Source organism: Rhagoletis pomonella, unplaced genomic scaffold, assembly GCF_013731165.1.
Source record: "Rhagoletis pomonella isolate Grant_MI unplaced genomic scaffold, Rhpom_1.0 Rhpom_scaffold_00002, whole genome shotgun sequence".
Classification (NCBI taxonomy): Eukaryota; Metazoa; Arthropoda; class Insecta; order Diptera; family Tephritidae; genus Rhagoletis; species Rhagoletis pomonella.
Genome location: NW_023458556.1, coordinates 3931433 through 3958932, shown reverse-complemented (window position 1 = coordinate 3958932; position 27500 = coordinate 3931433). Strand labels below are relative to the sequence as shown.

Genomic DNA, 27500 nt, shown 5'->3' with positions numbered 1-27500 from the left:
GTACATATTATGACTTTATACAGGGGTTTATGTGAATTTTAGTCACTGTGCAACTAGCTAGTATTTCACCAACAACAATACTATCATCATCATCATCACCATCGCCAATGGCAACAACAAACCCAACAATACCACCATCTACATGTGTATGTATGTATGTATGTATGTAGATATGTGAGTGAACCATCACTGGCAGCCAGCTCCGCAGCAGCGATAGCAGTTCGCCAGTTAGCCTAGCTGACAACAGTAGTCAGAACGAATCGAGAGGAGCAAGCGTTTGGACGTAGTAGTCGGTATTGGCAATCGACAATCGACATCGGCACACGGTCGTCTGCGTCGCTGCCGTCGCGTATGCCATTTGTGCTGCTGCTCTTTCAAATAGTCGCGGGCCTAACACTCTTACTATTTGTTATACATTATATTTATTATATAATTAATGCAATTGCCGGCGATTTACAACTACAGCAACAACAAGTGCAGCAACAGCAGCAAGTACTGCAATTGCAACAAAACGTGAATTTGCCACAGCAACTAGAAAACCCAAATTCATTAAAAAAATATCGGTATCAACGCATCCCAGTAGCGTCTGGTAGAAAATCGAATTTTTTTAAATCGACCACAGCAACAACAACTGGCGAAAAAATGCAAACAAGCGACGATGCAAAATTTATAAAAAAGTGAGTGAATACAGAAGGCAAAACAAAATAGATAGATCTTAATAAAAAATAATAAGAAACAAATTACATATATAAAGCGTATAAAAAATTTGCAAAGAAAAAAAATGTAAGGTAGTGAAAGATGAGCTGTTTGTGCACTGGCGTAAGTTAAACAATGCCTCTTTACGGGGCACCAAAGAAACACGCCCCAAATACAAGTGTGCTCATCATAAGCGTTGACAGAGTTAAACAGCTTAGCTCACTATATACTTAAATATACATCAAATTATGATTGTATTTGAAAAAAAAATATACTGTATACTGTATACTGTATGCCCAGTGGAAAAAAGTAAAAGTATGACTAACTCTAATCGAAATGAAAAACAAAAGCAAAAAATTGTATATCAGAAAAAGCTGATGAAGAGCACCTTTTTCCCAGCGCTTAACTGCAGCAAAAAATGTGTGTGTCAGCATTATCGATTTTCCATTTCCACCGCGTTTTCCGACTGCGCGCCGACCGACACGCGAAATTATTGTACACATACTCGTACGAATATGCGGCTACGATGTGCGCCGCGCCGTCCGCACCCGCGTCCCTTTGGTTCACAATCACGCTGACGTAGCTTTCCTCACTCGATGCTCTGCTCTGCCTATAAATGTCGTTAATGTTCGGTAGCCGTTTAAACAAAAGGGATTTTCATCATAACGACGTCAAACTGGATGGTTTTTTTTCTTTTTTTTTTTAAATTAGAAAAGGAAGTTGCCCAAAAAAATGAGTGAACAATGATCCAAATTCTAGAGATATGCAAATAAAATACATATCGCTAATTTAATAGAATACTGTCACAACTCAAAAAACGGGAATTTGTATCTAATGACGCAAATTTACTCCTTATATCATGCTTAATTATTTGTTTAAAAATTTCGTCAAAAAGCTTGTTTATTGTTCGCCTAAGAAGAGAATGTGTCCCCTGATTTCTAAATTTTTTTGACTAAACTGAAAATTTTAAACGTGTCTCTTGAAAAATTTCGATTTTTACTTGCATTTAGAAATTTGTTTGACATGTTTTTTATACTTACCTACTAAAAAAAACATATGCGAAAATATGTCTTAACGTACTCTACATGTACATACATATATAAACCTGGCGGAAAAAAGCAATTTCACAGTCGCACAAACAATAAACTCATAAATCATTTAATACGTGTGTATGTAGTATGTATGTACGGGTGGTCCTTAAACTATCAAGACGGGAATTTTGTATGGGGCTCCAATTTATTTTGTTCTAGCAGCAAAATAAAGCCATCCACCAAGCTCAAAATATTTGTTTACGGGTCGCCAAATATTTGTGTGGTCTCACGTTGTCGTGGTATAATTTAACTCCTTTCTTTCATTCCTTTCAAAAAAGGATCGTCTACTTAATGGAGGTCTCTTCACGCGCTGTGAAATAAACTTTTTGAGTTCATGTGGAGTCCAAATATCCACCTTAAGAGACTTGAGAGTAAACATTTTTTTATTTACTTAAAATTTTTCTGTAATCACTCGTGCCAAATTAAAAAAAAACAAATGTTGCAATATTCTATTCTACTTCTATCTGGGTGTCTCTGCTGTAAAAAATAAAGAACCATATGTACGTAGCTAATATGTATATAGTATGTATGTACATACATATGTAAAGTATATAAAAAGTATTTGCAAACAATTTAGGACAACCCTAATTCAAATATAATATTGAAATGAATGCGAGTATTCCGTATTTTTCAACCAGTGATAATATTTTGCAAAGTTTTGAAATTCAACGTATGTATATGGGACCCATACATTAAACCTCCTATCAAACATCTTCAAAATTTTTTGTCTTTTTTAAATTTTAATTTAGTGCGAATGCGAAAACATATATGTATATGTGAATACGTACGTATATACATATGTATATGAATGTATTTCTATTTAGAATAGAATTTAGAATTTTGAAAAACTGGAGGGAAAAATTAAATAATCTCGTTTTATAATTTCATAATTTTTGAAAAAATGTACTCGCTTTTATGAAATAATAATAAAATTATAGTTTAAAAAATAAAAACTCGCTTTTATGATTTTCATTCGTACTGTCATCAGGTACATATCGAGGGCTTATATTCAATACCCACTATCCGCAGTTTTAATGAAAATGAGTTTCTGATGGTAACGCGAGCTCCGATTAATCCTTCAGCCATAACAATAATGTCTAACTTAAAATATAGCTTTATTGGTATTATATTCTCATGTTGAAAATTCCACTATCTGCAATAATATTTTGTTATAAGAACAAAATCCTCTATCTACACAATTTTGCTGGAAAATTGCTTTTACTAGCATTTTTTATGGCAAGGTACCAGTAAAATCCGATCTTAAGTCAAACTAGTTTTGCCCAGGCTAAACCAAATTTGATACAACAAAAAAAATCTTCCATATCTCGTCAAACAGAGAGTCAACAAATTCCATTACTCCATTCTATCTCAAGGGTCACCAAGAGTGGAAAACTGCTATTATTATTCCTATTGCCGAACTAAATAGAAACAATTCATTCCTCCTCTGTAGTATATCTAAAGTAATACGCTGGAAAAATGGTGAGAGGATGTACAATGTTGTTGAGGCTTTCCTTTACAACAGGAAGTTCGCTGTTCAGGTCAATAACTGTTATTCAAAAACTGTTCTTCTCTTTAATGGTGTCCCACAAGGATCCCCACTTTCGGTTATTTTATTCAATATAGCCTTTGAGAAAGTTAGCTCTATTATATTTTTCTAAGACTAAGGACTTGCCGCAATTGGTCCCAGTCTTCCGGAGCTAAGATTTCGGTTTTTTTTCACATATGCAGAAAACACGAATGTATACAACCAACCCTCTCCGTGTATGACACTGCACAAAAAGTATCTTAAATTGCTAGAAACACTTTACCATGCAGCAATCAGAAGAACCATCAATCAATGGGGTAAAGTACAACACAAAAATGCTTACCCCAAAGATTGCTCACTGCAGAAATGAGACTTTATTCTCTCTCGTCGAATCCTGCTTTCAACAAAAAAACCGATGAAGTAAGCAATCAGCTTTAATTCGTATATTAAGCTACATCAAAGATTTGGACATTATATCTACATCGATGCCTACAATGAACCAAAAATCCAGCTCTGGATCAAACAAAAACTTTCCTTACTTTAAGGTCGAAAATTCTTCCGAATGAGTAATTTTTCGTACACGAAAATGTGGAACCGTGGATGTAATTTATCATTTTGAAGAAATGTTGGCATTTTTCTTCATTTTGATCGCTGTTTTTCTTCAATTAAGAAAATGCCAGTTAAAAACTTAGGTTGAAATAACATTCACATATAAACACAGTTTTTCTGCTCTCCTGAAAATTTGAGTTTTTGCAGATAGAGAGTATTGAGTATAAGCCCTCGATATGTAACTTGAGAATGGAAATTGCTGCATCTTTTAGGCGCATCAATATTACATAAGCCATCATCGATTCGCCAACAGTTAGCGAGTGGCGAAACGAACGAACTCAATGAGGTACAACCAAACTAGCTATCGTCTATCCTTGCTAGCTAACTTTGCTGTTAGTTGCTGTTATACCAATTCTGCGATATTCATAGAACAATCTTAGGGGGTGAGAGAATTGAAATTCCGACTTTACTTATTTAGGACCACCCTAATGTACACATGTGTCTGCGGCCATTTCCATATAACGATAAAACTACTCGAGGGCTACTCTAGTTTTCAAAAATTAGCTACTCTTATTCTCATGGCCTCATATTTATTTATGTATGTATGTATGAGTAAATGCTTAATGAAGTCACCGAAAAATTAATTATGGAAAAGTCGATAATGACCCGCAATTTCAAATAGTACAAGTAATGTCGTTTTGTGTTTGTGGTTTTTTCTGAAACCTCACTTACTTTTAATTACAAACATTACTGCATTATGAAGATAAAATTCTAATTAAAAATAATAAAATAAAACAATTAATATTTATAATCGATTATTATCGCGCAGACGATGGAAAGGCGGCACAATTGAACCACATCCAACGGATAAGGCATTAATTGTCAACTATCAACTGGAAGCGACGGTCTTCGGCGAACAATCAAGCAATCCGATGATTGAAGAGAAAAAGGTAAGTTTAAAACACACTTACACACACACACATATGGGCAAATTGCAATTGATAAGTTATGGCGTTAAAAATAGTCAATAAAACTTTTGACATAACTCTTAAAACAAAACAAACACCTTGCGACAATCAATTTAACACCATACAACAAAAAAATAAATACACCCGTCAAATTGAAAATATCGTTAAGTTTTCTCTCCGACATCATCATTTTTTTTTAACGGAATTGGAAATTTGAACGATGGGATTAGTTCAAAAAATTAAAAAAAAAATCAGTGTAATATATTTAAAATAGTAATATAAGTGATGAATTAAAGCGAAACTTCTGTAGAATTAAAAAAAAAAATTATTTTGGTGCGCAGGGACAAATAGGTATCGAAAATATCATTTTATATTTCAACCCTTGAATATCCTTTAAAATTTCCATAGGCTATTTTTTTTTTTATAAATGTTAAGGACTAATATTTGCACAGTCACATTCTTCGTTCTTCTAACTTTATTAGTCATTGATTTCAAATCACATCTTCAATGTCTATTCATCCTTTTAAACAAAATTTTGTTATTTTACATTGTACTGAATTTTTTTAATTATACATATTTTTGAAATTTTAAAGTCCTTTTTAAAATATCCTGACTTCAGAGAGAAAAACTAAAACCGCAGTTTTACTATAATTTTGCCCCTAATTTGGTGTGCATGTATATTAGTTTCTTCGTGTGTTTTTTAAATTTTTTTTTTTGTCGCACGGTGTAAATAATTCTACAATGCTTAATTTTTTACGTTTGTGTTATAACTTGTTTCTTGTTCGAAAAAAGTATAAGTATAGTTAGGTACATATGTACATATATATGTATTTCTGTTTGCATATTATTACACTTGAACTCTAAGCAAAGAGACTAAATAAATCTGTTTGAATTATCTAGTTTCTCTAACTAATACTTGTGCAAATCAATTAACCTTAAAATAAAGCTTAGTATCCATCTCTTAAGAAAACGGTCAAGAAAAAAATTGCCATGATTTCATGTGTGAGTCCAAGGAATTTTGACATTTGGTATTTCACAGCCTGCTATCTCACTCTTTCCTCATGAAATAATGGAACGGGCATATCGAGCCCTAACCGCCAAAAAAACATGTTTTTCAACATTTTTGACGTAGAATACGTCTTACCTTAAGGTATGGGGGCTATGTTCAAATGTTGTAGTTGTAATTTTTAGAGCTTCACAAAAACGCTTATTGCACGAGAACTAATAAAGCGATGTCAAAGAAAAGTGTGGCGTTTCAAAGATAAAATTCCAAACCTGTCGACAGATTCATTTTTGTAAATAACCAATTCGGTTTCTGTCGTAAAAACAACGGTAAACATTGCCTTATTTTGGGGTCAATTTTGAGCCTTTAAAGTGCTCTAACAACTTATTGTTGGCATATATAACTTTCATTTTCGGGATATAGGTTCTTTGGAGCAGTAGAAATATTATATATATATTATTTTATATAAATTTAACAAATATTGAGCATTTTAAGGCAAAAATTTTTTGAAAAAATTTGCAAATTTTTTTCATTACCAAAATGCTCAAAAACCGCTCGAATGATTTTGTTTTTGTTTTCTTTAATCAAAAATTCATGAGTTTTCCTTTCGTTTGGTATATGGGAAGTATTGGTTGATATCTTCTATATATGTTTATTTTATTCAAATATATGGGCATAAATGATTTTCCATACAAAATCACCTCGTCATCATTTTGCAAACACGTGCATATGTTGGAAGTGTGGGAAGGAGACAAAAAGTATGTATGCGTATGTAATGCGGCTTTTGATCGCAGCGTATGTACATATGTAAATGCATATATACGTACATATGAAAGTTTCAGTTAATGTGGATCTGTTTGGTTTTGTTATCGATATTTTTATCGATTTTGTTATCGATTTTGCTATCGATTTTGTTATCGATATTTTTATAGATTTTGTTGCCGATATTTTAATCGATTTTGCCATCGATATTTTTATCGGTTTTGTTACCGATATTTTCACCGATTTTGTTATCGAAATTTGTATCGATGTTGTTATTGATTTTGCTATCGATATTTTCGGAACTTATCGATATAATGATCGATATTTTTATCGATTTTGTAATCGATTCTGTTATTGATTTTATTATTGATTATTTATCGGTTTTGTTATCGATATTTTTCTTGATTGTTTTAACAATTTTGCTATCGATATTGTTATCGCTTTTGTTATCGATATTTTTGTCGCTTTTGTCATCAATATTTTTATCGATTTTTCTATAGATATTGTTATCGCTTTTGTTGTCGGTATTTTTATCGGTTTTTTTACCGATTTTGCTATCGATATTGCCATCGCTTTTGTTATCGATAGTTTTGTCGATTTTTTTATCATATTTATTACCGATTTTGTAATGGATTTTTTGATAGATTTTGTTATCAATTTTGTTATTGACTTTGGAATCGATTTTGTTATCGATTTTGTAATCGATTTTTCGATAGATTTTGTAATCGATTTTTTATCGATTTTGTAATCGATATAGTTAACGATTTTGTTATCGATTTTGTTATCGATTTTATTATCGCTTTTGTTATCGATATTTTTTTCTTAGTTTGTGCTTTCGTTTTTGACTTGGATATGCTCTTAACCATACCACGTATTCTACGTTTAAATTTAGCGGGTGTATCTCCGATACAGCCTGCAGACCAAGACGAAGGCGCTGGACTGTTCCTTTTTTTTTTTTGTTTTTTGATGTAGAAATGCCCTTAGAGCATCTAGGTGCTAGGTGCCATTTTTTCAAATTATTGTTGCTTTTCCACAATAAGTTTTCACTAAAAACGTCCTCAAGCTCATAAAAATTGTTGAATATAATTGTTATAAGGCCATAAAATAACAAAAACAAATATTTTATTTTCCTTTATTTGGTTTTCTTTTGTTTTATTATATTTCACATTATTTATTTTTATTATTAGTTAATTAAAATTTTTAGAGCTAAATTTTATTAAAAAAGTCAACAACTAACTGAAAATAACGTTAAAAAATATAGATGTTATAAAATTGAATGAATAAAAAAATGCAAACTCTACTGACCGTGGAACTCGAATCCTCGACCTTGCGGCTCGTTAATCCGCATTACTGCTGTCTGTCAAGGCACAATTTTGATCAGATCGACTGCACCGTTAATCCGCTGTCTATGCTGTTAGAGTCTGTTTCTTTGCAGAGTTTACATGCACTGAACAGGCCACTATAATTTCATTGGGTGTCCAATCACTTCAAAATCACTGCAACACTTTTCCTACGATTCCATTTTACTGTACAAAGAACATGGAAAGCTTAGTTCAGTGGCCAGAAACTACAAACGAATGCACTTAAAAGATCCTAAGTGATGCCTCTTGTAACCAAAATCATACTCACACACGCAAGTACAAATATTCATAAATATGTATGTTTGTACATTTACGTTCTGGAAAATTTGCAAGCTACCAAATACAAGCGTGTTCTCAACTGTTTAAAATACATACTTGCTTATACATATATTTATGTATATAGGAATGTACATACATACATATAGCGTATGGCCTTTGGTATCAAGCAATACATGCATTTAACCCGCTATCGATTTTCCACCCATTCAATCCTTTCACTAATTTTCCTTTTTCTCAACAAGCCACATATGTATGTATGTATGTATAGGTAACTCCACCACCCATTGGCTTGGGAAGAACAAACTTGCATGGCACTTTAACCTCAGAGTTCGCTGGTTCGGCAAGTCGCCTTCGGTTTTCCTTTTAGGAAGGCATTGTCATGTCAGCGACGACGCTTTTATTTGCAATGTAATGCCCTGTGGAAAATAGAAGCACGTAATAATGTCTTACCAGCAACTTACTCGTTCTCCCGGCGGTCTTTACTAAGTACTTTCCAGCTTAATGTCCCTTATGGAAGTAGAAATTTAAAATGTACATTTGGTATCAGACATAAGTACTTCTAGGCCGAATCACCAAATAAGGTACCTATGTATGTAGACGTTCGGTAGTACATTTTTTTAAAACTTATTTCCTTAAGACATGATCGGAGGTGACCATTTGGTGCTGTACTAAAAGATAACATTAGTGCTGATAACAATTTTGGTACTAAAGGCTGAAAGGAAACATAGATTTCCTAGTAAGGTGCTTGTCTATTTTCCAATTGGGTTACTGCAAGAGTACGAGTATACATATGTATGTATGTAGAAACAATATATTGTTATAACTATTGTACACCCACAGTTGCATACATATGTATGTATGTACAGATTTACAACAATAGCAGTTGTAATAATAACAACCTTTGCGTTGTTAACTTGTTTTAAGCCAGAACTTTGACGCTTTTGTTTCATTGCTGCGTACTCTGAGTTGCTGAGCCGTACAGTGGGTCAGAAGACTTTGGAAGTTTATGTTCAACAAATATTGCATATGCACGTATGTATGTATGTAAGTACGTACACATGTATCTTAGTTAGTTGTGCAGATCTTCTTTTGGGAGATTTTTATTTTTAGGCCACAACTAGTCACTCGTTTGTTTTTTTAATCAAATTTGTTCGTATAATTGACGGCAATTATTTCAATCATGCACGGTTTCTTATGTATTAATGCAGAAAACACAACGGTTATGATTTTTATTATAGAAGTCATAATTGGATTTTATTTTTCCGATAAAATACGTCCTTTATTTTATGATTTTTATTTTTCCGGTCAAAACAACGATCAGTTTTGTACTATTTTTTTATTTTTTTTATTTTTTATCATAACTACTACAACCGTTATTTTCAGATTCAGAGCAGTCGCGATATTCATACACCGTTAATTTGAAATAGTAATAGAGTTATATACTAAAATTTTATATTAATCAATGTGAGCTATACAGTATACTAAATTGAGCCCGATGATTTTCATAGTGAACTTTTTATTTATGATAACAAAGCCCCCAGGTTTCACGATTTCAGTTTTCTCAATGAAGGAGTTTTAAGCAAATGCTCATATCTGAATAATCAATTGTAGGTGAGGTATATGTTGTAATGGTTCAAGCTTGTCGGTTCCAACAAATGAGTAATACGTTCTTACTCTTTATAGTTAACTAAATTTCTGTATGCAATAAATAAATCATTCTCACGAAGAGTGAGTGGTACTTTCGTTCACCCAGGACTGCCAACTATCCTTACTATGAGGTGCCGTATTTAGGATAAAAAAGTGCCAAAATAGTGACTCAAAGTGCCAAATAAGATAATTTTAATCGACTGTAGACCATTTAGCAATAAAATGTGAACTACATTTCTAAAAACAAAAGTGTAATACCAAAATAAGACATTAGTTGCATAAACTTCAGAAACTAAGTAGAATATCTTAGTTGATGAAAAATGTATGGATTTCCCAAAAATTGTATTTGAATATGGCTATCTTTCAAAAGTGTCATTGTGCACTTTGTGCCAAATTGAAAAATTAGGTGCCGTGTGAAGTTAAATATGACCAAAAACTGCACGGTTTGAACCAAGTTGAGAGGTCGGCGTACACCATGTCGTATGAAGTACATATGTACTTATTAATTACAACTACAGCTGTAAATTCATAGAAAATACGTGAGTAAGGGCCAATTTACACGATGCCTTTTAACCCTGCGCGGAACAATGTCTCGAAAGATGCTTATGTAACTATTTTAAATGGTATCCAAACAGCAGGTTTAGAACCCGCTGTATGTATGTACATATGTATTTAGATAAGAGCATAATTAAATGAAGTCATGGTAGCCAAATATGCAGAAGCTCTCCGCAAAGGATGTATTGTCACCAGCACCTATGGCTGGAATTGTAGAATGAAACAAACAAATTTGAATGCCACAGTTCTGTGGAGAAAGTTTAGCCTCTCGTGGCATTGTGCAACGAGGGAGCGCTAAGAACCACACCAACAGCTGCTCTTAAATGCATCTTCAGCCTGCCGATCATCGTCCTACTTGAGTAAAGCTTTGCTGCTAAATCCGAGGATGAATTGGCGGCAATAAGGCACAATTGGGGAAAAACCGCTGGTATACTACAGGCTAATTGATATCTCATCTTACTGAAAAAAAATGAGTAAATCCACGGAGCTAGTCTACATTTAATAAGAAAAAAATCGACCCCGCACCACATAACTTTTAAATTCTTTGTGGAGTTATCTATTTCCATTTAAGAAATATACGTTCTAAACACGAAAATATAAAAAAAAAATCGGCCCATAAATACGATTTTTTCAAATATCTCTACTCCTGCATCGCCCACCAGACAATATTTTTTTGGATCCATTCCTTTTCATAAAAGTAAAAAACATTTTAAATATGAAGCATATGGGACCTAAGTATGGGTTTTAATTAATTTTTCATATTGCATTTTCATCGGTTTCTAAGCTAAGTTTACAATTTCAAGTCTCTAGCTTATCGGAAAGTGGATTACACGCAGGTGAAACATAATAAACGCTTTTAAAAAAAAAAACAACTTCAAAGTAAACTTACACTATATACATACATACTTATGTATGTACGACAAATCCTAGCTTCATTTCCCGCCTCACTCAACGTATTAAAATTATACTAGGAAGTTTCTTTTAATATTGAAAAAATTGCTGGAATCATACATATGTATATGAGAAGTGCAGAACGCACGCAAATAGAATCAAAAATTTATTTAACCTTGTAGGACTCAATCTGGTATCCTAATTATTAGCATTTTGTGGATCCTTTCTCTTAAAAACGATGTTTTACTTGAAAAAATATTTCTTTAGCCATATTTAGCAAAAAATTGCTTATTTATTTTGCAGATTTTCATCAGTTCTAGTGCACAGTTCATCAATACCACTTAACACTTGCCGCTTCTGAAAAAAGCTCTTCGATCGCATATGGCTTACGGTATTGCTATAGTAACTTTTTTTGAATTGAAAATAATAAATCAGGCTAAGTGCTAAAGTGTAAAGTATTTCTTACCAACTAAGTGACGTACATAGAGGCATACAAATTCTAAGTATTTGTAAATACTTTTATGCCTATACACCTACTAGTGATACATACGTACTAGGGATGTTAATTTTTCAGCTTTTTCCGATACCGGATGGTGTTATCACAACCCCGTGATCCCGGGATTAGGCTCGGGATTTATGTACATATTCATTACTTTTCAATAACTTAAATCGAAAAAATTGCTTCTATATTGTTTGAGAAGCTCTCCTTCCGAAAAATAAATAATAAATAAATGGGTTTGAAACCTACTTTTTTATTTAGGGTGGCGTTTTTATTTTTTCTCTCTGACATCAGAATGTATTTTAAATGACTTTGTAATTTCAAAGATATGATTAATTTTAATAAAATTATTTGAAAAATTCAATGCAATATGGAATAAAAATATGGGTACCTAATGCAAGAGAAAGTTTCTTTAGAGTTTAAAAAAAATTTAAATTTTTTGAATTCACAAGGACGAATTAGGTAATTTTTTAAGCTGATAAAGTTAGAACAACGGTATTCGAAATGTTATCGAGTTTATGCAAGTCCTTAACATGTAATTTTTTCATAAACGAATATTGCGAAATTTCCAGGATTAAATTTTAAAAGGACATTTTCAATACTTACAAGCACTTCTGCACAAAATGTTTAACCTGTTTAAATTCTACAGAAGTTCCTCTTTTATTTGATACCCATTCTTCTTCTCTAAGCACATTTTTCTGAATCTTTTAGTCATTTTTGAATTACTGACGGCAGAGTGAAAAATTAAAAACGTAATTTTACTATATTTGGACCATGGTTTCGCGAATACATTAATATTTGTGTTTAAAATTTACTATCGTGCGGTGGTATGTGTATAATGAGCTAGACATTTATGAAAAAATATTAATTATTAAATAAAAAAAGAAATATAGCCAATACTGGTCAAGAAAAGGAGTTTCTATTATTCACATCAGTGCAAATTACAAATCATGACAATCGCGGGATTATTTGCCAAGAATCCCGGGATTTTTGGGATCTTAAGAAGGCGGGATCCTGGGATCCCGGCATTAACATTCCTAATACGTACCTATATAGATGAACACACTTAAACAAATATGTATACGTACATACATATGTACGTATGTATATGAGTATGCACTTTAATACATACATATCTAACCATTTAACCATTCAAACTTGGTTACATATCGTAAGTAGTTGGCCACTTCTGTTGTTGTGGATTGCCGTTTCGTCATCATGGCAACACGCTTCGGCTAAACTAGCAAAGAGCAGAAATAATGGATAGCTTAGCTGACTTTGATGTCTGCTAAAAAAAGAAAAACAAAAATAAATAAATAAAACAACTAAATCAAGCAGAAGTAAAAATTAAACAAAAAAGTCGATTGAATTCGTTACCGCAATTGGATGAAAAATTCGCAACCACTTCATTACATACAAATATGTACATGCATACATATGTATGTATGAATATATTCACAGGCGGGCATATGGCACACAGTGCTTCAAATTTTGCTACGCAACTTGATGATGGCCAGTCGGCTAATGAACGCATGAAAGTCGTCTTATTCGTTATTGTAATTATTATTCATACATATTCGATTGCTTGATTTTTTCTTCATACATTTTTCTTTGTTATTATAAATACCTCAAATGCCATTTGGCACATTACTCAATTCAAAACATTTCGCGTTGCGCTTGCTCAAACGCACCACAGTGCAGCACACTCATCCACAGATTGCCACAGAAACAATATTCAGAGGTCGTATGTGTGTGCCTGCCACTTCAATTAAATTATTAATTTTTTAAATTTGTTTAATTCTTGCCGTATTTGCCCACATGAATAATTACGGAAAAAACTTTTGAGTGTTTTTTTTTTGTTGTTTTTTTTTTTAAGCTCGACTTCTTTTCAAATGTGAGTCACGTTTCGCGAGGCGCTATAAATTGGCGCGTAGCAAAAACCATAACTCATGCGACGTCATCATCATCATCATCATCATCGTCATCGTCGTCGTCATTCGCAGCCCCCGCGTTACTCGTATCCACACCGGCTCTATCGTCGTCATCGTTATCTCATTGTTTGCATTTTGTTTTGATAACCACTTTCCATTTATGAAAAACAATAACCATATCCATAATGCAATGAATTAAATGAGTATATATGTACATACATACATTGTATGTATGTATATGTATGTGTGTTGATAATAATTGACACATTTGTTTTGTGCTTTTGGTTTTTGCTAAAAACTTAGCGACATATTCGTCCATCTGAATAGGCAGTTAAGTTAAGGTTCAACAACTTATCCAAGCCTTTGTTTTTGTTCGTTATTTTTTATTATATTTGTATTATACGTGTTTAACTCACTTCCTGTGTGTGTAGTCACAAAATGAACCCGTTAAATTGACTTCGAACACTTCTTTGTTGTGACATTTTTATTTTATTTATTTCAGTTGTTCATTCACACTTGCTGTTTTATCTTTATTTGGTCATATAATGAAAACGTTGAGATTATTTATGTATTTGTTGCTATTTTTATACCTTTCATGAACATGAAATGATATTATAAATTTAGTTCGATGTTTGTAAGTACAAATATATTATATACTAGGGCGGATCAATTTTTTTCAGTATGCACGTATAGCATAAGAGTATTCCTAGAAGAAACTATGGATCTAAAATCATTGAAGCGGCTCTTGGAGTTTTCGTGAGAAATATTCTGCGAAAGATTTACGGGCCTTTTCGAAGTAAAATCCAGCGACTACGCTGGCTAGATCTTGTCGTTCGAATAGACAGAAACGCTTCAGCTCTGAAAGTATTCAACGCGCGTCGCTATGCTGGTAACAGAGGAAGAGGCAGGCCTCACCTTCGATGGAAAGACCAGGTGGAGAAGTACTTGGCATCAGTTGGCAGAGAAGAGAAACGAATAGCGGGCTGTTTGGGACGCAGCCAAAATCGCTTAGGCGGTTACAGCGCCAATAAAGAAGAAGAAGAAGAAGAAGAAGAAGAGCATATAGCACCCATACATCTGATTGTTCAGCTATAGAGCAAAGAACATAAAATTTCGCACTATTATTTTCACTCATTATCAACAGAAAGCCCAAAGCAAAAATTACAAAGATCGGGTCACTATAACACATATCCTCCATACAACTGATTGTTCGGATATGGGGTTTTACTTTACAACTTCATAATTTGGACGGCTAAAACCGAGAAATTTCGTGAGCTATTTTCTAAATAATCATACAAAGTCTACTTAAGTCTAAATCGTCAAAATCGGTGCTGTATAAGCTATATCTTCACTATATACCACTATTTGTTCAGATACAAGTTTTTGCCATATCACTTCTTTATGTTTGCAGCTAAAGCCATTAAATTGTACTACCGGTTTGAATATCGGTCAGAAGATTGTTCACATATGATTTTTTTTTTATATAACTCCTCTATCTATGAATGCAGTAAATATAAATAATTGTGTTTAGCTCCCAAACAGCTAATTTCAGCTAACAGTAATCTGTTGATACAAAATTTTCTGATGTTCATGAACGGTATGTAGCCTTCAGCTTAGCCGAAGACAGCACTGCCCTTACTTGTTTATGTATATGTGCAACTGCGATAAATATTTCACGATATCTGCTCTATTTGGCGAGCAATCTATCATAAATTAAACAGTTCCCACAGTAATTCTGTTTTGGTGCAATAGTCAAACCATAATTAAGAGCACATCTGTTTTTACAAAACCAACAGGGGGTGAGAGCATAAAAAATTACGACTTTACTTTTTCACATGCATTTTTGGACCACCCTAATGTACATATATATGTACATATGCACATAGGATTATTTAAAAAAATTAGGACTTTTTAAGGAAACTTAGCTTGTGACCTGTTTCATATTTCCAATACGGCACAAAACTTTCTTGAGTCTAGGCCACATCTGACCACTTGGCCGTTGCATGCCAAACCCTGTAATGAAATTAACTTAATTACACCATAACACCGATAAAAGCTATAGTATATATAAATAAGCACAAGTGGACTACAGCAAATTTCTTTGTTTTATTAGTTTCAGTTGAGTCACCACAATTTAACGAGTATAGCATTTGTAAGTAGCCTTTTTTTAATGCATTTGCGTGTCAATGAAAAATTCAATAAATATGTATGCAAGAACAGTAAGGTCATCTCAAAAAGGACGTTGCATAAAAAGTTTCTTGTTCGTGCCACACCATTTTCTTGCTTGCGGTCAATCAATGCAATAAACTCCCACATTAATCGATATTTAAATAGTGAGTATAAATGTTTGTGGCTGTAAAATTTCAGTTTTGTGTAGTACAAACATATGTACATTTTTTTATATGAATTGTTTATTAATGGCATATGGTTGCGAATTTATGTACTGTATATAACCCGTGTCAAAATTATATGAGCACCACGTACCTTTTTACAAGTTTTAGCAATAAATTTTTGAATAATTTAGTTTTATAAAAATAAGGTTATTTCTTTAACAAAAAGCATTTAAATCCAGCTTGCCGTTGATTTTACAACACTTCAACCAAAACAATTGCCAAAAATCAAACTTCAAACTGCATACTCAAAATCTTTCTACTAAACCTAATTGAAAAGCTTGAAATTTGTTTATTTCTTTTAAATATTGCTGAAAGTTCAAAAATTGGACGTATACGGTTTTTATTAAAGAATAAACTATATTTAAAAAAAATTATCAAAATTATATAAATGAAATGGGTCTCACATTGCATTCTTGAGGTTTTTATGGGTCCTATAAAAAATTTTAATAATAGAAAAAGGTTAAATTAACAAGTGGGTATTGTTATTGGAAGTCTCCTGAAGAGAAGCAAAGTATTTCAATCGCAAAATATTGGTTTTGAAAAATTCTATACCATTTCTACAAAAAATTGTTCTTTACCATATAATATATGTATGTACATCGAAAATTTTGAGCGCTTTGAGCGACCTCTAAATATTTTTTGATTTAAAAATAAAAAATATGGGTATATTTTTTCGGCGTAGAATAATCCAAGGGGATGAGAACATTAATATTCCGACTTTACTCCTTTTGGACCACCCTAATGTACATATGGATTTACACATGCCAATCGAAAGTGAATTTTTTTTTTAATATTATATTCTAAACGAAATCTCAATGTCGTTAGCCAGCGAAAAAATCACAATCACAACACATAAAGTCAATACGTATCTATATATTTAACTCTGAATTGTAGGTATCTATGTATGTATGTATGTCGGTAGAAGCATGCTAACACAGCAGACAAAGTGGAGGGTCAGGTGAGAAAACGTATCAATCATCTGGTGGTATTACTCGTTTTTCACAAGCCATGGTAAAACGATGAACTATGGCGGGGTTAATGGTATTATGATAGCCACAAAAATATTTAGCGGTAGTTAACAAATTTTCAGTTAGGTTAGAATGGTTGAGAATTCGAGGTTTTTGAGATAAAATACGACCAAATTTTGTTCAACCGTGTTATTTAACAATTTTTTTTAACATCAAATTAACGTAAAGTTCATTTTGTAACAATTTACCAAAAGATTTCGCTTTAAAAATTATAAGAACAATGAAGTCTTGAGAGTCTTGAATATCAGAAGTAATGGCGTCTATAATTTCTTTTAGAATCCCAAAGGATAAGACCTGAAGATGATCAATATTACGAACCAAGACGGCGAATTTACAGCAGTTAATGGCGCAAAAAAATACGAAAATTTAAAAACTAAGCCGCCAAAAATAAGGGTTAATTGAATACCGTACGGATCCGCATTTAAAAGAAAGGATTGACAATATAAATATTTATGTATCTATATGTACATACTTTTATTTTATTACTCCGATATTTATGTAGATTTTTGTCTATGCCTTGGCCTTTGGCATTTGTCGCGAGCTGAAGTGCTAAATAAGCATCGAAACTCAGCATAAATTAACACATTATAATGAAAGTAAATATTTCTGTATAAATGAGTATGTGTACATACATAAATATGTTTAAGACTGCGCCTTAAGTAAACCTACTTGTTTACATTGCATACATGCACCTACTTATCTATATTTACATATACGTATGTACATATGTATATACATGCAAAGTTCACGCACGTATGTAGTTTTATTTTTACCTTGTGGAGGTCTTCGTCCAACGGTCTCCTCGCTACAGTAACAAATTAACACTTTTGACAAGAGCGTAAATGAACAAAAAATAGCAGTATTACTTGTATTTAAAATCTAAAAAAGAAAAATGGTTTATGCATATACATACATATGTACACGTTTATGCAAAAGCGTGAATGAAAAGTGAATTTTCAAATAATAGCGCTAATTAATTAACAGTCAACCGCACGACAGCTGTCCGTTGCTAACAAATTATTTACATGCAGACGCCCAATATATGTACATATGTATGTATGTACATAGTTACCCGTATGTAATATCCATCTGCACCCATTCAGACACACTGACAGTCGTTCGCACACCTGAGTTACCCTGGAGTATAAAAGTTTAGTTTTTAACTAATGAAATACTCGTTCATTTAGCAACACAACTAGTCTCTCTTGTCTTTTCAATGACGCCCTTGTCGGTTCTGCTGTGCAACGTGAGGCACAATGTAGTCAGCTAACAGCTTATAAAGACTCAGATTTTTTAAATTCCTAAATTATCCTTTTTTAATCTCTTGCCCTGTTTGGGTCAAATCTATTAATTACAAGAAAACAATTGGAATTAAAGAACTAGAAAATAGATTGACGTCACATTAGATTGATTACACATTATTCATATGGGAAAAGTAAGCGCTCGATGCACGGCCTCTTAGAATTATCGTTCAGATCATTACTATACCAAATACTAAGTCGGGACCCGGTCGCATCGCAGGATCTTTTCGACATGGTCTAATGTACATACACATTCATGTAGTATGTATGGATATGTGCGCTACCTTCAGACCGTAAATTATTATTTATTTGCATCATAATGAAACCACGTACATACATTAGTGTTGCCAGATTTTTTATCCAGCCATAAGGGACAAACGCATAATGTGTCCCAAAAATACGGGATTTACAAAAATTTAACAAGACAAATGAGAAATAAAGGATTTGCTTTAAAAGCCCATACATATATTAGCAAGGGTGATCCATTTCAAAAGTAATGTTCAGACATTTATACAAAATATAATTTATACAAAAATATTGTACATATGTAATACATATGTACGTGGACATATAATTGACAAAACCATAAAAACAAAAGAATAGCAGAAAAATTCAAAAATATGCAATTGGCAACTCTTTTATTTATTTTTTGTTAATCATTTTCGTTTAAAGTATGGATCGATCTCTACAAGATACCTCATAAATAAAAGTTTTAAAGCCTGCGCAAAAACCAATTAAACTTAAAAAAATTTTCATCAAAATTTCAATGTTTTTAATTAGATTTCCCACAAAGATTTCGAGTAGCTTTATAGCGCATTCAACTTTAGTATAATAAAGTGCAAGTTTCAAGTCGCTAAAAATAACCATCGATTTTTTCAAGTTTTTTTTTTGTGTGTTACCTATTCATGCAAAATGCGGGATATCCCGGCAAATACGGGACATTTGGCAACGCTAACATACATACATATGTAGGTGTGATTTTTCTTCCAAATATGGTGTTTCGGGGAAACTGCGAAATAATAAACCGCTGTTAATGCCTACTTTAAAACTTTTGCTTTTTTATAAAAATGACCTTAAATTAGCAGATAGCGCTTTATGATGTTTTTTTTTAGTTATTAAACTTCCTCGTTTTAATTAGTTCTGTTTTGTTTTTTAGTTATCATATGTTTTCGAGTATACAAAATCATTGATTTGTAAAATTGTTCACAATTGGAGTCGTTTACTACAATGTAATTTTACTTTATTTAAAATTAAAATACTTACATTGGTGGAAATACTAAATATATACTTTGCACATAAAATTATACATATGTATAAGTAAAAGTCACTGACTGATTTTTATTGATAACTTTTATAAATAAAACTCTTCAATAACTGTTATCTAAGCCATATATGAGGGCATGCACCTGGAATGTCCGGACCCTTAATGGGGAAGGTGCCTCTGCCCGGCTGGTTGATGTCCTCGTAAGGACAAAAGCTGACATCACCGCCATCCAAGAAATGCGTTGGACGGGGCAAGGCAAACAATGTCTGGGGCCTTGCGACGTCTACTACAGCTGCCATGTAAAGGAGCGCAAATTCGGAGTTGGATTTGTGGTGGGAGAGAGACTCCGTCGCCGAGTACTGTCGTTCACCCCGGTGGACGAGCGTCTAGCCACAATCCGCATCAAAGCGAGATTCTTCAACATCTCGCTCATCTGCGCCCATGCCCCGACGGAAGAGAAGGATGAGGCATCCAAGGATCTCTTCTATGAGCGCTTGGAGCGCACGTACGAGCGCTGCCCCCGTCATGATATCAAAATCGTGCTTGGCGACTTCAATGCCAGGGTGGGCAAAGAAGGGATCTTTGGAACCACCGTCGGAAAATTCAGCCTCCACGACGAAACGTCCGACAACGGATTGAGGCTGATCGACTTCGCCGGGGCCCGAAACATGGTAGTATGCAGTACTAGGTTCAAGCATAAAAAGATCCATCAAGCTACCTGGCTGTCTCCGGATCGAAAAACGAGAAACCAAATCGATCATGTTGTGATAGACGGAAGGCACGCTTCCAGTGTTTTAGACGTACGCACACTCCGAGGCCCAAACATCGACTCGGACCACTATCTTGTTGCAGCCAAGATACGCACCCGCCTCTGTGCAGCAAAAAATGTGCGCCCAAATATGCAAGGAAAGCTTAACGTCGAAAAGCTGCAATCACAACAGACAGCCAGCGCTTTCGCTACTCGACTCTCACACCTGCTCTCAGAGAGCACTCTTCAACAAACCGACATATGCGAGCAGTGGAACCACATTTCCCGCTCATTAAGTACCGCCGCCGAAGAAGTAGTCGGATTTCAGCGAGCCCGAAAGAACAACTGGTACGATGAGGAGTGTCAGGAAGCTGCAGAGAAAAAAGATGCCGCCTACAGGGCCACGCTGCGATCGGGCGCAACGCGCGCTATGTGGGACCGCTATAGGGATCTGAAGAGGGAAGCGAGACGTATTTGCCGCAACAAGAAGAGAGAGGCAGAAATACGTGAGTGCGAAGAGCTTGAAATGCTGGCCGACAGGAGGAATGCCCGAAAATTTTACCAGCGAGTTAGGCGACTTACGGAAGGTTTAAAGACCGGGGCGCACTCCTGTAAGAACAATAATGGCGACCTAGTAACTGATGTCCAGAGCGTACTTAAATTATGGAGGGAACACTTTTCCGCCCTACTAAATGGTAGCAGCACGGAAAGTTGTGGAGAAGAAGAACCCGAGCCTGCAGTCGATGATGACGGAGTCGACGTTCCACCGCCTGACTATGACGAGGTACGTATAGCAATAACGCGGCTGAAAAACAACAAAGCCGCTGGAGCTGACAGCCTGCCAGCTGAGCTATTCAAGTACGGCGGCGAGGAGTTGATAAGGTGCATGCATCAACTCTTGTGCAGAATATGGTCAGATGAACGCATGCCCGACGACTGGAATTTAAGTGTGCTCTGCCCAATCCACAAGAAAGGTGACCCCGCCATTCGCGCCAACTACCGCGGGATCAGCCTTCTAAGCATAGGTTACAAGGTCTTATCGAGCGTATTGTGTGAAAGACTGAAGCCCACCGTCAATGAACTGATTGGGCCTTATCAGTGTGGCTTTAGACCTGGCAAATCCACCATAGACCAGGTATTCACAATACGCCAAATCTTGGAAAAGACCCGCGAGAAAAGGATCGACACTCACCACCTATTTGTCGACTTTAAAGCCGCTTTTGACAGCACTAAAAGGAGTTGCCTATACGCCGCTATGTCTGAATTTGGCATCCCCTCAAAACTCATACGGCTGTGTAAAATGACGTTGAGCAATACCACCAGCTCCGTCAGAATTGGAAAAGACCTCTCCGAGCCGTTCGCCACAAAACGGGGTTTCAGACAGGGCGACTCCCTTTCATGTGACTTCTTTAATCTGATGTTGGAGAAGATAATAAGAGCTGCAGAACTGAACCGCTCAGGAACAATTTACTACAAGAGCGTGCAATTGCTGGCTTATGCCGATGACATCGACATCATCGGTAACAAAAACCGCGAAGTCTGTTCTGCCTTTTCCAAGTTGGATGGGGAAGCAAAGCGCATGGGTCTGGTGGTAAACGAGGACAAGACGAAGTATCTCCTGTCATCAAACAAACAGTCAGCACATTCGCGCCTTGGCTCCCACGTCACTGTTGACAGTTACAATTTCGAGAAAGTAGAGAATTTCGTTTACTTGGGAACCAGCATTAACACCGATAATAATGTCAGCATTGAAATCCAACGTAGAATCACTCTTGCCAACAAGTGCTACTTTGGACTGAGTAGGCAATTCAGGAGTAAAGTCCTCTCTCGACGTACGAAAACCACGCTCTATAAGTCACTCATCATGCCCGTGCTGGTATATGGCGCAGAAGCATGGACAATGACAACATCCGATGAGGCGGCTCTTGGGGTGTTTGAGAGAAAGATTTTGCGGAAGATTTACGGTCCTTTACGCGTTGGCGACGGCGAGTACCGCAGACGATGGAACGATGAGCTGTATGAGCTTTACAACGATATGGACATAGCGCAGCGAATTAAAATACAGCGGCTCCGCTGGCTTGGTCATGTCGTTCGAATGGACACCGACGCTCCAGCTCTGAAAGTATTCAACTCGGAACCCGCTGGTGGTAGCAGAGGAAGAGGGAGACCCCCACTGCGATGGAAAGATCAGGTGGAGAAGGACTTGGCTTCACTTGGCGTTTCCAATTGGCGTCAGTTGGCACAGAGGAGAAACGACTGGCGTGCTTTGCTGAACTCGGCCAAAATCGCTTAGGCGGTTACAGCGCCAAAAAAGAAGAAGAAGAAGAAGCCATATAATATAAAAATCAAAAATAATTGTTATTTTGGATTTATAATATAAAAATCAATAATAATTGTTATTTTTTTAAGTTTTGCATAAAAATTGCAAATAAAAATTTATTTTCAAATTTGAGTGAATTTTTCATCAATAACTGTTATGTTCGGTCCCTGTGTATAATATGTATGTGAAATATCACGAATAGATTGTGATGTTTTCTCGACTGACAAAGTTGCTTCCACTGCCCGTCAGATTTGTCGCTCACGGCACTTAATCTGACAATTTTTCATTATCTAACTCAAAAAATAAAAAATGCGAAAAAGTTTTTAAAGTTCTCCACAAGCTAAATAAAACATGTGGCAAGAATAATCTTTAAATTTTATCCAGAAATTAAAGCTTACTCAAACCTGTTCTCTGCTTTGAACAAAGAATTATTTTTTTTGGTATATTGGCTAAACAAAATGGAAAGAAGTAAAAAAGCAGAGTTTCCTGAACTGAAAAAAAGTCGTAATAAAAAGCTCAAAATTCACTTTTTGGTGGCATTTCATCGAATTGAAAATCCCCACATTTTTTTATGGAAACATTTTTTTATGGACGCATTTACGGTCCTCAATTTACTCCCAAAATACAGAAAATAGAGTAATAGTTTCCACGTGAGAAGATTTTTCTAATCCTTAAAAAAAATCGTTGGGAAAAGGTGCAAATGTTCCAAAGCCGTAATCGATTTGTCTCCAAACAAAATTTAACAATAATGATGGAAATTCCTTCTAAAACAGACCCAAAATTTTCTTCTTCTTTACGAAACTATAGTTTTAGCGCATAATATACATATCTTAAAAACTAACTGACTTGTAATTCATTTACCGTGAGCAGTTATGCGCAGATGGATTTCCAGGTATAAGTGTTCTAGAGGTGAAGGCAATTTTAAGCAAAGTTCCATGAATTAATAGCCCAAACCTATACTGTCCCTACTGGATCTCTTCAAAACATCATGCAACTGTGTTATCCAAGGAAATTTAAAAATTTTTGATAGTCTTAAAAAATAATTATATCTTTTAAAATCTTAATCACATCCTGTTGGGGCAAAGGTACTGCGTATTTACTATAAAACCAGAACATGAAGCTATATATTTTTTTCAGTCATTATTTAAATTATACATACACAGCTTTTTAATCCGAAAAATCGCGGTTCCGTGCCAAAGTGACTGATTGCTTTGTTATTTAGTTTTCTTAAATTCAGGGAACAATAGCAACCATAATTAAGCATTCTATGTTTTCGCTATGAAAAAAAAAAACTAATCATCTAAAAATTAGGTATTTTGCGGTAAGTGAAAAAATTGGTTCTTTATAAAATAACACAAAGTTATATTAAGTGCTGTAACTTTATACAAATGTACATATGTACACATGTATGTGTGTATGTATGTAAATAATACATACATACATTGGCACGCTTTGTCCCCAGGAATCAGCAAATAATGGATCGAAATGTTTAGGAAATGTGTGATGAAAAAACTATTCGAGAATCATTAACGGAAACTCGTTCCAGGTGTGTACTTTTTATTTATTTGTTTTCTTTCGACTTAAAAAGGCATTACGGCTCGTTGCTCGTTGCTCGTTGTGTTTGTGTTTGAGTTTGTGGAAGGTCGTTTTCCATTAAATATTATATATTGAAGTATGTAAATATATACATATACATATATATATAATTTGCCTGCTTGGAGCACTGCTATCCTCACCTTTTATATATGTATGTGTATATAGTATATGCATTGTACACATGCCATGAATATACATATGCATATATTTACAAATTTGTGTACATATGTAAGTATGGATATATGTATATGTATGTGCATCATCAATATGCTGTTGGTCGCTCAAAGATTTTGTTTATGTTTTGATTTGATATGGTAGCTTGGTTATTGGCTTGCACAGATCTTGAATATGTATACATATCGCACACCGTCTTCAAAAGGGTCACAACTCAAAATAATGCGTTCGCCCGAAAATGCAAGAAACTATTTCGTAGCACATGCTAATCATATGGGCGAGAGACGACTTTACCTTAGGGTTTTTTTTTTAACAAATTATAACAAAAATTTGCTGCAGTTTTTGCTGTAATAAAAGCTATGTGTACATTTTTAGCGCATAATTTCAAAAATGCAAAGTTTTGAGTTGCGACTCTTTTGAAGACGGTCAGCGATATGCACCTGCTTTTAATATTTAAACGTTTGCTTTTTTTCTATATCCCGATCAACTGTTCTACGAGTTTTTTACGATGTTAAATATTAGCTTCGCGCCTTTATGATTGAATGCCAATTATTTATTTCTATAGAAATTCGTTTTACAATTATCGTTTACTTTAGTGCTGCCAAACGGTGGTTAATTCTATTTTACCTGTCACTCTTCTTATTGTCGATTGAAGTGAGGTATAATTTTTAACCGAATTTAAATCTGTTAAATTAATAGTATATAGGACAGCAGGGTTACCTACATACATACATATATTAAGAAAATAAGTTCAATAAAAAATATATAAATACTGGAACATGGACACGACAAAAAGGTTATGAAGACACATTTAAATTAGGAAAATTTCATAAAAATATATACATATATGGAAACGTTTGGCCCTTATTTAACACTACAAAAATTGGGAAAATAATCTCTAAAGAAAGCAGTCCTGGATTACTCGCCGTGCAGTTGAATTCAGCATGAATTAGTCGCAACTAATCTCTTATTCGAGAGTCCTTGACTCATCTTAACCCTCCGTATACTAGGTGATGAAATCTCTCATCTCATACTAGGTGGGGTTGGACATACCTCATTAATATTAAAATTAAATAAAATCAACAAATTAATATTTTATGGCAGTTATTAATAAGAAATTTCTTTTAACATCTATTAATGAATGAGTTTAAGTAAAATACATTTTAATAGGCATTTAATTAAAAAAAAACGAAAACGAAATTTTTTCATCAGCTCAGCTACAAAACTCAAATAGCACATATCCAAGGGCACTTTGTTACGCGATTCGTGGCGAAAGCTGCGCTAATCGGAACGGCAACGTTGAATTTTTAGCTACTGGGAAAACGGACTCGCCCGTTTTTATTATTTAAGAATTATTACGATTTTTAAGCCGCTGGGGTGTGGTATACCCCACCTCGTACACGGAAGGTTAAGGGTAAAATTAACGATTCAATAATACGTACATATGTACATATTTATATAATATATACACACTTGACGAAATTTTAAATTTTGGCATGGTAGCAAGAGTATCCGGCTAGCAAATCTGAGCTCCTTGGTTCGAAGTTTAGATGCTGAAAGTTTTTATTTTTAAATGGAACGTGGAATAATTAGTAAACAGAGCAGCTCTTTCCAAATGAATAGGTCCAAGAAGCAACAAGTAGCATATTTCTTTGCGTTGGGTTCCGGACTAGTCGCATTTAAAGCCCCTCTATAAGGGTTAAATAAAAAATTTTGTAAATTAGTGGTTGGTTTGTAAACACTTTTGTAAAAATTTAAAACTATAGGGATAAAATAGAGGACTTTAGGCGCAATTTGAGCTCAGTAGGCAATTGAAAAGCAACGCCTTCTCCTGACGAACCAAAACCACGCTCTCCTTAACACCCATCCTTCTATACGGCACATCTATGGAGTTTTTACTTGGGCACGCATGCCGAAGAGATGGAATGACGAAGTGTGTACGAGCTCTTGAACGACATGAACATAGTTAAGCACATAAAAATACAACAATTGTGCTGATTTGGACGTGTCGTATGCCCAAGTAGCACACTGGTGTATAACTTGCTTTAAATTTGTGAATTTTGGTACAAATAATCAAATTTATACCGAAAATCGTAAATTTACACCGAGTTTTACACCAGTCTGCTACTTGAGTGGATGATGACGCGCCGGTACATGGATCCTTTGTCAAAGCGCCCATGGGTGAATGCCGAAAGTAAGTGGCGCACCAGAAAAAAATGGAAGATCCAAGTGATTTAGTTCAATGAATTTGAGGAGGATTTGCAGTTAATAATGCGACATTAACACGATTCTTTACATTCTACACTTAGTGAGAGAAACTATCAAAACTCCCAAAGGAGAGAAAGAAATGGCGAAGTTTTTTTTATCGACCCCAATAAGCGGTAGTGCCAGTGTAAAGCTGAAATTAGTCAAGAACGTAAACCTACCGATACGTAAACCCGAGTCAGCTGACACGATCTGTCTTACCAAAGCGCCATGTAAATGAAAACTCAACACCGCAGAATTTTTCTGTAGTTGTAGCCCGTAGCGCAGAAATCTGCGGAATTTAGATTTTTTCGTGTCAGCTGATTTCTCCTTCTTTAGATGGTTGCCACTTCGTCAGTTTTACAGATGGTAAAAAAGTTATAAGTTCCTATTCAAAATATGTTTAAAATATTTGAAATTTACTATTGAATAAGGTTTTTGTTGAAAACTAAGTATTTTATATTTAGCTAAAATCTATTATAGCACAAAAAATTGTAGTTGAAAGGGTAAGTTTATGAAAAGGCATTGATGAGTGGCAACAGTGTAGTAAGCAACACTGAGGGCTCCAGTAATCGACAAAATTCTGCGTATACAGACTGCGTTTAAGTATACGTTCTGCGTTCTCGACTGATTTCAGCTTAAGAAGAAGAATGTTTGTAGGAGTGAAACAAAACT

The 27500-nt window shown here is 34.6% G+C and overlaps 1 protein-coding gene across 1 annotated transcript; it reads left to right on the top strand.

Moving 5' to 3' along the window:
* Window positions 1–239: 239 nt before the first annotated feature.
* Window positions 240–15228, top strand: LOC118734409. The gene is made up of 3 exons (XM_036464132.1): window positions 240–677; window positions 4691–4811; window positions 15169–15228. The coding sequence occupies exons 1-3, from the start codon at window positions 352–354 to the stop codon at window positions 15226–15228; spliced, it is 507 nt and encodes a 168-aa protein (XP_036320025.1). The 5' UTR covers window positions 240–351.
* Window positions 15229–27500: the final 12272 nt, after the last annotated feature.